Raw genomic sequence first — 11,455 nt, 5'->3', positions numbered from 1 at the left:
ATCCTGGGCGGGGATTCAGTGAAGAACCAACCGAGATTAACTCACTTCCCTGCCCTAAATAGGATTTATATATATTGCAGGAATCCTTTGTTTCTGAGTTTGGTCCCCCCCCCCCATTAATGGAAAAATACTAGTAGGCCAAGATGGGGTCCAGTACCAGGTGACATGATCACATGACCCTGCAGTGTCAAAGCAGCATCCCAGAAAGGTAGGAGATTAGCATCTTCAGAGTCCTATTGTTCTCCCTGATGGCCCATCCAGGCTGATTCCCTACTGTCCAGTGGGCATTCCCCAAGTGTAAACACAGCTGTAATTGTTACATAGTCAATAATCAAAATTTCAGATACAGAAATGATACATGCATACAAATAGGATAATCATACTCAGTACATCATCACCTTTCCAATGATACTGCACATGACCCATCTTGCATAAAACATATCTTAGTTATGCCATATTCATATAACAATATCTCTATGACGAATATGGGGCATAGTGTCACTGATGTATTATGGTAGCACCTAGGAGCCCCAGTCATGAGCCAGGCCCGCATTATGCAGGTGCTGCACCAACACAGGATGTGATGGGAATCATATGGGGGAAGCATCAGTAAGCCTCAGGACTCCTGAGTTCTATTTTCTAAGAGAAGAAGGATGGCCCACTGACTGATTCCAATTTCCTGCTTCACCACAGACTCTCTATGTGGCCTTTGGAAAGTCATCACAGCCAGATCCCCAAAGGTATTTAGGTGCCTACTTAATTCAAGACTAGGCACCTTTCTGCATCTTTAGGCACCTAAAAACCTTTGAGGAGCTGGCTCTTAGTTGCTCTGTGTCTCAGTTTCCCCATCTGTACTATGGGGATAATAGCTCTGCCCCACCTCGCAGAGGGTGTTGTGAGGATAAATACATTATAAATAGTGAGGCACTCAGATACTACTTCTCTGGTCCCCACTGATGTATCTTAGCTAGATAGCTGTTCCCAGCACTGTCTCACTATATGACTGTATACCAGTTTCTTCCCTGCTCTGTGCCTCAGTTTCCCCATCTATAAAATACGGACCAGGCCTACATGAGTGAATGTTTCTCAGGCAGATTCTACCAGCAGCCCCAAGATATTACGACATGGAATCTAATCCACTCACCCCATGCCCCTCCCAGAGTTGCAGTGCTCAAATTGTAATGAAAGAGGTGCCAGGGCTCAAGCAATTTTTTTTTCATGTTCATAACTGATGCAGCAAGCCCAGAGGTGCTGGGGCTCTGAAGTGCCCAAGCCTAGAGGTGCCGGGGCTCAGCCCTGGCACAAATTAAGCACTGCAGAGTTGGGGCTGGAACCCTTGAGTCCTGGGCAGTGTCTGTGACGTGGGGAGTAGAGAGTTACAGCTTTCCACCCCGTCATAAATATTCAAGAGGAGGTGGATCTAAAATCTCCAGCAGGTCCAGAATCAATGGCCAACCCTGCCCTACTATGCACTGCAAAGAGAAGCTCCATTTCCCAGAGTCCTTTGCAAAGGGGACTGCACTAATTGTGGGACAGAATCCTACCCACAGCCTATTCCCACCCCCTTAGTTCCTGCCCCGGCACTGGGGACCAGCAGGTGCTGAGTAGGGTCCCTTGTGGTTCTAGGTGCTGTTTGAAGAGGTGGCTGTGTATTTCTCCCAGGTGGAGTGGGGGCTCCTGGAGGAAGGGCAGAGGCAGCTCTACATGGACGTCATGCAGGAGAATTACCAGACTCTGATCTCGCTGGGTGAGGAGCTACTGCCGCTCAGGGATTAGGAGCTGTAGGATTTTGACATACCTGGGTTTGACTCCCAGCCCCCATGCTCCCACTTTAACCCACTAGACCCCACTCCCCTCCCAGAGCTGGGGATGGAGCCCAGGGCTCTTCCTCAAACCCTTACATTTCTGGGAAATCAGTCCCTGCAGCCCCCAAACCCAGCAGCACAGAGACTGTCACTCCTACAGTGCAGCATCCATGCGCCCCCATCAGAGAACAGGTTTCAGAGTAGCAGCCGTGTCAGTCTGTATTCGCAAAAAAGAAAAGGAGTACTTGTGGCACCTTAGAGACTAACAAATTTATTTGAGCATAAGCTTTCGTGAGCTACAGCTCACTTCATCGGATGCATTCGGTGGAAAATACAGTGGGGAGATTTATATAAACACATAGAAAACATGAAACAATGGGTTTTATCATACACACTATAAGGAGAGTGATCACTTAAGATGAGCTATTACCAGCAGGAAGGAGGGGGGGAAGGAGGAAAACCTTTTGTGGTGATAATCAAGGTAGGCCATTTCCAGCAGTTAACAAGAACCTCTGAGGAACAGTGGGGGGTGGGCTGGGGGGAGAAATAACATGGGAAAATAGTTTTACTTTATGTAATGACTCATCCACTCCCAGTCTCTATTCAAGCCTAAGTTAATTGTATCCAGTTTGCAAATTAATTCCAATTCAGCAGTCTCTCCTTGGAGTCTGTTTTTGAAGTTTTTTTGTTGAAGGATAGCCACTCTCAGGTCTGTAATCCTGTGACCGGAGAGATTGAAGTGTTCTCCGACTGGTTTTTGAATGTTATAATTCTTGACGTCTGATTTGATTGATTTCCTTGCTTACATACAGCCCCCCAACCTGAAGCAAATACTCACCAGCAACCACACACTACACAACAGAACCACTAACCCAGGAACCTATCCTTGCAACAAAGCCCGTTGCCAACTCTGTCCACATATCTATTCAGGAGACACCATCATCGGGCCTAATCACATCAGCCAACTATCAGAGGCTCGTTCACCTGCGCATCTACCAATGTGATATATGTCATCATGTGCCAGCAATGCCCCTCTGCCATGTATATTGGTCAAACTGGACAGTCTCTACGTAAAAGAATAAATGGACACAAATCAGACATCAAGAATTATAACATTCAAAAACCAGTCGGAGAACACTTCAATTTCTCCCCCCACCCCACCCCCCACTGTTCCTCAGAGGTTCTTGTTAACTGCTGGAAATGGCCCACCTTGATTATCACCACAAAAGGTTTTGCTCCTTCCCCCGTTCCTTCCTGTTGGTAATAGCTCATCTTAAGTGATCACTCTCCTTACAGTTTTCAGAGTAGTACAGTTCTCTATTTGCAAAAAAGAAAAGGAGGACTTGTGGCACCTTAGAGACTAACAAATTTATTTGAGCATAAGCTTTCATGAGCTGCAGCTCACTTCATCGGATGCACTCCTTACAGTGTGTATGATAAAACCCATTGTTTCATGTTCTCTGTGTATGTATATAAATCTCCCCACTGTATTTTCCACTGAATGCATCCGATGAAGCGAGCTGTAGCTCACGAAAGCTTATGCTCAACTAAATTCATCAGAGAACAGGGTCAGGATATTGAGCCCTTTGGGGTAGATTTAACAAAGCACTGTCTCATCGGTTTCCTTCCCCATCCCTGAGATCTCCCAGATGGAGCGAGGGGAAGAGCTGAGGGTCCTGGATCTCCAGGGATCTGAGGGGAGTGAGATCCCAAGAGGCGCCCACACAGGTGAGGAATGAGCAACACCGGCTCAGAGACTGTCCGGGAGCAAAGGGGGAAGCTGGGACCTGCTGAGAGCCCCCCAGTTCTTTCTCGACTCTCAGTTTCGCTGCCTTTTTTTAAACAGCTAACAAAATCATCCAAAGCACAGCCTTAGCGGCAGCCACACTACACCACCAACCAGGAGCCGCCAGAGGTAAATGCTGCCTGGCGGGAGGCCACACCCCAACCCTGAGTCCCCTCCTGGAGCCAGCACCCTGAACCCCCTCCTGTACCCCAAACCCCAGCCCTGACCCCCCTTCCAGAGCCAGCACACCCACCCTCTCCTGCACCCAACACTCTGCCCCAGCCCTGACCCCCCCTCCCAGAGCCAGCACCCCATACTCCCTCCTGCAACCCAGCCCTGACCCTCCCTCCCAGAGCCAGCACCCCATACTCCCTCCTGCAACCCAGCCCTGACCCTCCCTCCCAGAGCCCACACCCCGCACCCTCTTCTGCACCCCAATACTCTGCCCCAGCCCGGAGCCCCCTCCTGCACCCAAACTCCCTCCCAGAGCTTGCACCTCTCAACCCCTCCTGCACCCTAACCCCTGCCCCAGGCTCAAGCCAGAGCCCCCTCCCGCACCCCAACCCCGTGAAAATGAGTGAGGGTGGGGGAGAGCGAGTGATCGGCGGCAGAAGGGGGGCAGTGAGTGGGGCGGGGCCTCGGGGAAGGGGCGCGACTGGATCCTGGGTGGCCCTTACTTTCAAAAAGTGATCCTGGGTGTGAAAGGGTTGGAGACCACTGCCCTACACGGACCCGTCCCCTCCCTGCCTCTCCGGTCTCACGGCAGCCTGCCTGCTGCTCATCCCCTGCCCCATCCCCATCCCCATCCCCTGCCCCTGCGGGGCTCCCTCGCCCTCCCTCGCCACAGGGGAGGGTGCAGCTCCCCACCCGCAGCACGCCCCTGCAAAAGCAGCTGGCGCTGAAACCTCCCGCACGCCCCCGAGTCAAGGGCCAACCCGGCCCAGGGTGCATTGCAAAGGGAGACTCCATTTCCCAGAGCCCCTTGCGGCGGGGACTGCGCTCAACGTGGACAGGCTCCCAGCCCGTTCCCACCCTCTTCGCTCCTGCCCCAGCGGCCCTGGGGGCGGGGGCGGGGGCTCCCTGGTGGTTCTCCCCGGGCGGAGTGGGGGCTTCTGGGGGAGACTCCGAGGCCGCTCTGCAGGGACGTCATGCAGGAGAATGACAAGACCTTGACCTCGCTGGGTGAGGAGCAGCTGCCCCCCCCCCGGGGATCTGGGGGCTCGGGGCGCCCCGGGGGGAGGCTTCGGTTCAGGACTCCTCCGCACCCCGTTAGATTCCTGAGGGAACCACCCCTGGAACCTCACCACCCATAGATAGAGGGGGTCACATCCCCAAGTGCTGACTCTGCCTCTCCGTCCCCATCAGCAACAGCTGGAGACCCGACCCCCCCCCCGTGTCCCCAAGACAACCCTAAATCCTCCGCAATCCCCTGCCCTTCCTGAGCAGCAGCGTCTCCCTGAACACTGCCCCCCCCACACACACACACACCGCCCACCCCACCCAGGTTCTCTTTCCATCCACACAGGGAGCGGAGGCAGTGTGTGCAGGTGACAGGGCGAGAGGATGGGTGTACATGGGGAGGCGGGGGTGCACACACGTGTGCAAGTGGGGAAGGTCCGGGTGTGCATGTGCAGGGAAGGATGGGAGAGGTGCTGCTAGACCCCATCTCTGTGGCTATGGGAAGTGTTATGGGGGTGCACTCACCACCCAAGCACCTTCTGGGGTCAGGACACAACAGGGATTCGTCTAGCTTCAGCACCCCCGTTTGTCGGTTGATCTGGCTTTGCAGTGGTGTTTTTCTGGGTGACTCAGCCCTCAAGCCAGGTCACACTTCAAGTTCAATGCCCTTCCGGGATATCCAAGTCCAGCTGTAACTGGTCAAGCCCCACACTGGCCTCTTCACAGTCCCTTCACCCACCTCCCCCCTGGTCCCACTGCAAAATCATAAAAATGTAAGTCCATCCCCCTGTGCTAAGGTGGGACCAAGTAAACCTAGACCATCCCTGGCAGTGGTTTGTCCAGCTTGTTCTTAAAAACCTCCAATGACGGGGACTCCACAACATCCAGTCCCAGAAGATGTTGCCTCTGAACTATCCATAGAGTTAGAAAGTTTTCCCTAATATCTAACCTAAAGCTCCCTTGCTGCAGATTAAGCCCGTTGCTTCTTGTCCTGCCTTCAGTTGATCGCTTGGCATATTTTTAGACTGTTATCAGGTCCCCCCCTCAGTCTTCTTTTCTCAAGACTGAACATGCCCTGGGTTTTTTAACCTTTCCTCAGAGGTCAGGTTTTCTGAATCTTTTATTGTTTTTGTTGTTGTTCTCTGGACTCTCTTCAGCATCTTTCCTAAAATTTGGTGCCCAGACTGTGACACCGTTCTCCAGCTGGGGTGTCTCTCAGTGCTGAGTAGAGCAGGACAGTTACCTCCTGTGTCTTACACACAACATTCCTGTTAATACACCCCAAATTCACTCCTTCTAAATTAAACAGAACCAAGCAAAATCACACTCTTCTTTCACAGAGTAGCAGATCCCAGGGCTTCTCCATAGAACTCAAAACTACAAACAAAATTAAACGCTCCCAAAGCATGATGACAAGTTCCAGAGTAGCAGCCATGTTCGTCTGTATCCGCAAAAAGAACAGGAGTACTTGTGGCACCTTAGAGACTAACGAATTTATTAGAGCATTTATTCTTTTGCGGAGAAAAAGGACACAAATCTGACATCAGGACACAAATCTGACATCAGGAATCATAACATTCAAAGACCGGTAGGAAAACACTTCAGCCTCTCTGGCCACTCAGTAAAAGATTTAAGGGTGGCAATTTTGCAGCAGAAAAGCTTCAAAAACAGACTCCAATGAGAAACTGCTGAGCTTTAATTAATATGCAAACTAGATACCATTAACTTGGGTTTGAATAGAGACTGGGAGTGGCTGGGCATTGCACATATTGAATCTATTTCCCTATGATAAGTATCCTCACACCTTCTTGTCAACTGTCTACATGGGCCATCTTGATTATTACTACAAAAGTTTTTTTCTCCTGCTGATAATAGCTCATCTTAATTAATTCGCCTCTTACAGTTTGTATGGCAACTTCCACCTTCTCTGTAATAATACATATATATCTTCTTACTATATGTTCCATGCTATGCATCCGATGAAGTGGGCTGTAGCCCATTAAAGCTTATGCTCTAATAAATTTGTTAGTCTCTAAGGTGCCGCAAGTATTCCTGTTCTTTTAACTCCCAAAGCATTTCTCAGCCCTCTCCACGCTTGGGCCTCTCATCCCTCCAGGACTCCTCATCAGTTCCGTTTCTCTTGCGGAACACTGGCCACAGGACGGCATCCCTGGAGCCTGGCCCCTCATTCTAGGGCCCCATCACAGGAATGGAATTGAATTGAACTGGCATGGCATGGCATGGGTCATCATCTCTGCTCTACATCAAGCCCCTCACTGTGTTCTCTTAAGCCTTTCAGTTATGAGGCCCAGGTGTTCACCATACTAAGATCCAACCCCATTATTCCTGCAGCCTCAGGCTGGGATGCCATTAATTACGGCACAGGTGGAGCTGGGCCCATTTCCCCTTAAAGGGGCCAGTCACCCCGTGATGGGGAAACAGGCACTCTAGGCCTCATTGTTATGGTTACAGCAGAATTAGGGAGATGCACACTCTAGGCCTCATCTCTATGATTACAGCAGAGCTGGGGAGATGTTCATGCTTGGCCCTGTCTCTGTGGTTACAGTGGAATTGGGGAGATGCGCACTCAAGGCCCCATCTCTATGGTTACAGCGGAATTGGGGAGATGTGCACTCAAGGCCCCATCTCTATGGTTACAGCGGAATTGGGGAGATGTGCATGCTTCGCCCTGCTCTATGCTTACATGCAGGCATGGGGAAATGCACATTCTAGGCCCCATCTCTTTGGATACGGGGGAGCCAGGGAAGTGCACACTCTAGCTATAGTCTCTATGGTTGTGGTTGAGCCTGGAAGATGCACACTCTACGCTGGGTCTCTATGGTTACTGGGAGGGCAGGGAGATTTGTGCTCTGAGTCCCATCGCTATTTACTGGGGGGTAGGGTTGGGAATATGCAGCCTAAGCCCTGACTCTTTGGTTACAGGTGGGCCAAAGAGACGTGCATTCTTCTAGGCCCATCTCTGTGGTTACAGGCGGATTAGAGAGACGTGTTCTCTATGGTTACAGCAGTGCATAGAGACTTATATTCTAGGCCATGTCCCTCTGACCAGGTATTACATTGTGCAAGGTGGGGAGCCAAAGGGAGTGAAGTCAGGGAAACCTTGAGAGGGGACTACAGAGAATGGGGAGAATCCCTTTTTAAAATTATTATTATTTTTGAGGGGATATTATATTCATAGTCTTGTTTGCATAATTATATGGAAATTAGGGGATTGGCTCATTTGCATAAACCCTCCAGATTTCTGAACCTGCAGCCATGACATCACAGTGAGGGGGCAGCTGGAGAGTGGGAGGGTGGTATAAATGATGCTTCTGGGCAGGGTAGATGCCTTCCACTGATGCCCAGGCCTATAACAACTCCAACGATTCATTGGGCATAGCCAGGATCTGCCTTGCCAGAGGTTTCACTTCCTGCCCATCAGGTTTTCTGCTCAGTGACAAACCCCTTTGCTGCCCCTTCTCTCCCCAGCAGGGAATGAGCCCCAGCTCGATTCTCTCTCTCTCCCAGCAGGTTCCAGGACCAAGAAAAGGAATCCCCATCAAGAAGAGCCTGCGGGCTCAAAACTGCAAGGGATGCCCCAGAGCCCTGAGCAGGGAGACACTGGCCATAGCCAGGGAAGGAGAGGACGGCAGCAGGGAGACACAGAGGGAGAACCCACTGATGAAGAATGTTCTAAGAAGCTCCTTGGCTTGCAAAGAACCTGCACAGCAGAGAGACCCTATAAATGCCCCGAATGTGGGAAAAGCTTCACCCAGAGCTCTATGCTCATCCGCCATGAGAGATCCCACACGGGAGAAAAACCCTACACATGCTCTGTCTGCGGGAAGAGTTTTAGTCAGAGGTCCAATCACATGCAGCATCAGAGGATCCACACAGGGGAGCGACCCTATAAATGCACTGACTGTGGGAAAAGCTTCTCTCTGAGCTCCCGCCTGCTCCAGCATCAGATGGTGCATACTGGAGAGCGGCCTTACAAATGCCCTGACTGTGGGAAGAGCTTCAACCAGAAGTCAAACCTGAAGCAGCACCAGAGAATCCACACAGGGGAGCGACCCTACAGACGCCCTGACCATGGAGAAAGCCACTCTCTGAGCCCACCCCAGGAGATCCATAAAGTAGAGAGACCCTATAAGTGTCCCCAGTGTGGAAAATGCTTCCGTGTAAGCTCACACCTTATTAGACATCAAGTCACCCACACAGGAGAGCGACCCTATAAATGCTCCGACTGTGGGAGAAGCTTCTCGCTGAGCTCTCACCTCATCCGGCACCGGATAGTCCACACAGAGGATAAACCTTACGTCTGCACTGAGTGTGGGAAGAAGTTTAGCCTAAGCTCCAGGCTCGATAGGCACCTGAGAACCCACACGGGAGAGAGACCCTATAAATGCCCCAACTGCGGGAGTGGCTTCGTCGACAGCTCCGCTCTTATTAAGCACCAGAGGATTCACACCGGGGAGCGACCCTATACCTGCCCTGAATGTGGGAAGAGCTTTGGTCGGAGCTCATACCTTATCACCCACCAAAGAACCCATACGGGAGAGAGACCCTATAAATGCCCCGACTGTGGAAAAAGCTTTGTCGGCAGCTCTGATCTTAATAAACACCATCGCACCCACACCGGGGAGCGCCCCTATAACTGCCCTGAATGTGGAAAGAGCTTCAGCCGGAGCTCAAACCTTATTGCCCATCAGAGAATCCACACACGTTCCTTCACTCCTGCTCAGGAATGTGGTTAAGGGGATTTTGAATGTTGGCATTAAACATTTTGGGACGGTTATTTATTTGATCACTTGGCTCCCATGTAGCCTCTTATTTCCAACCCTGCTAGTGCCTTGTTCATCTTGTGTTACACCCTGTGTTTAATACGGCTAAATGTAAATGTATATATCTGGGAATAGAGTGTTGGCCAGACTTACAGGATGGGGGACTGTCCTGGGAAGCTGGGACTCTGGAAAAGATTTGGAAGTTATGGTGGATAATCAGCTGAACGTGAGCTCTCCCTGCGACACTGTAGTCAAAAGATCTAATGCAATCCTGGGATGCATAAACAGGGGATTCTCAAGTGGGAGTAGAGAAGTTATTTTACCTTTGTATTTGGCACTTTTGCAACCACTGCTGGAATATTGTGTCCAGTTCTGGTACCTACAATTCAAGAAGGATGTTGATAAATTGGAGAGGGGTCAGAAAAGAGCCACAAGAATGATTAAAGTATTAGAAAGCATGCCTTATGGTGGCAGACTCAAGGAGCTTAATCTATTTTGCTGAACAAAGAGAAGATTATGAGATGATTTGATCACAGTCTATAAGTAATTCCGTAGGAAAAAAATATTTAATAATGAACTCTTCCGTCTAGCAGAGAAAGATCTAACACAATCCAGTGGCTGGAAGTTGAAGTCAGACAAATACAGACTGGAAATAAGGCATAATTTTTTAATGGTCAGAGTAATTAGCCATTGGAGAACTGACCAAGGGCTGTGGTGGATTCTCCGTCACTGACAATTTTTAAATCAAGATGGGATGTTTTTCTGAAAGCTCTGCTCTAGGAATTATTTTGAGGAAGCTCTATGGACTGTACGATACAGGAGGTCAGACTAGATGACCACAATGTCTTTAGAATCTGTGAATCTACATAAAGCCTTGTAAGGAATAGATTTTTAGTTGGTAATTGTCAATTTCACCGTGCACACACAAACCAGTGACAAAATATTTCCAGTGATAATCAAAATTTACAGATAGGCAAAGTAAGAAAAATGCTGCTTCAGAACTTCTTGGAGTCAAAATCCAGTGACTGGAAATAAGCTTGTTACAAATTCTCTAGTGAATGAATAGGTAGGATTTGGTGATGTCAGGATATTGACTTTGTATATTTTGACATGTGATATTGACAATTTGGTTTTAATGGTTTATAAAACTTTAATTTTTTTGAATCTCAACATCTGCTATCATTAAATAATTATCTGACCCTCCCCACTTAATTTCTGGCAACTGTGAAAATTTAAGGAGATAAAAATAAATGCTTAAAAATAAACATTGGTATTAACTGTTGAAATTATTTTTAAAAATTCTGCCAAACCTAGTTTTATTATATATATATTTATATATATATTGTGACAGGATCAGGCCAGATGGCTACAGGAGAGTGATCGAAGCTAGATATATTAGCCCCAGATTAAGCAGGTGCCTTTACCCCCAAGTAAAATAATGGGCTGTTCCAGAACAACCAGGAAGTTGCTGGAACCAGTTAAGGCCAGCTAATTAGGACACCTGGAACCAATTAAGAAGCTACCAGAATCAATTAGGACAGGCAGGCTAATCAGGGCACCTGGTTTTAAAAAGGACCTCACTTCAGTTAGTGAGGTGCGTGCGAGGAGCTGAGAGCAAGAAGCATGCAAGAAGCTGAGAATGAGAATGAGAATGAGAATGAGAATGAGAATGAGTACTGCTGGAGGACGGAGGAGTACAAGCATTATCAGACATCAGAAGGAAGGTCCTGTGGTGAGGATAGAGAAGGAGTTGGGAGGAGGCCATGGGGAAGTAGCCCAGGGAGTTGTAGCTGCCATGCAGTTGTTACAGGAGACACTGTAGATAGCTGCAATCCACAGGGCCCTGGGCTGGAACCCGGAGTAGAGGGTGGACCCGGGTTCCCCCCATCCCCCTCAACTCC

At 49.4% G+C, this 11,455-nt stretch overlaps 2 protein-coding genes across 4 annotated transcripts in view; both read left to right on the top strand.

Moving 5' to 3' along the window:
• The window catches only part of LOC119856526 (zinc finger protein 572-like), a 568,866-nt gene that overhangs the window by 19,448 nt on the left and 537,963 nt on the right, over positions 1 to 11,455 (top strand). The window lies entirely within an intron of this gene.
• Positions 4,565 to 10,824, top strand: LOC119856536 (zinc finger and SCAN domain-containing protein 2-like). 2 transcript variants are annotated; one of them, XM_038404148.2, is made up of 2 exons: positions 4,565 to 4,773; positions 8,299 to 10,824. In XM_038404148.2, exons 1-2 carry the CDS (start codon positions 4,740 to 4,742, stop codon positions 9,525 to 9,527), a joined length of 1,263 nt encoding a protein of 420 aa, XP_038260076.1. In that variant the 5' UTR covers positions 4,565 to 4,739; the 3' UTR covers positions 9,528 to 10,824. The 2 variants fall into 2 exon arrangements, with proteins under 2 accessions (XP_038260076.1, XP_038260077.1); XM_038404149.2 differs by having other exon boundaries at positions 4,585 to 4,773; positions 8,302 to 10,824.

The sequence above is a fragment of the Dermochelys coriacea genome, chromosome 6 (genome assembly GCF_009764565.3).
Source record: "Dermochelys coriacea isolate rDerCor1 chromosome 6, rDerCor1.pri.v4, whole genome shotgun sequence".
NCBI lineage: Eukaryota > Metazoa > Chordata > Testudines > Dermochelyidae > Dermochelys > Dermochelys coriacea.
This window is presented reverse-complemented; position numbering and strand designations above follow the sequence as displayed.

Excerpts from the sequence above, each read along its gene's own strand:
- LOC119856536 (XM_038404148.2), top strand. The coding sequence starts at position 4,740 with ATGCAGGAGAATGACAAGACCTTGACCTCGCTGG. Across the intron at positions 4,774-8,298 it reads CAAGACCTTGACCTCGCTGG|CAGGTTCCAGGACCAAGAAA; the intron begins GTGAGGAGCAGC and ends TCTCTCTCCCAG.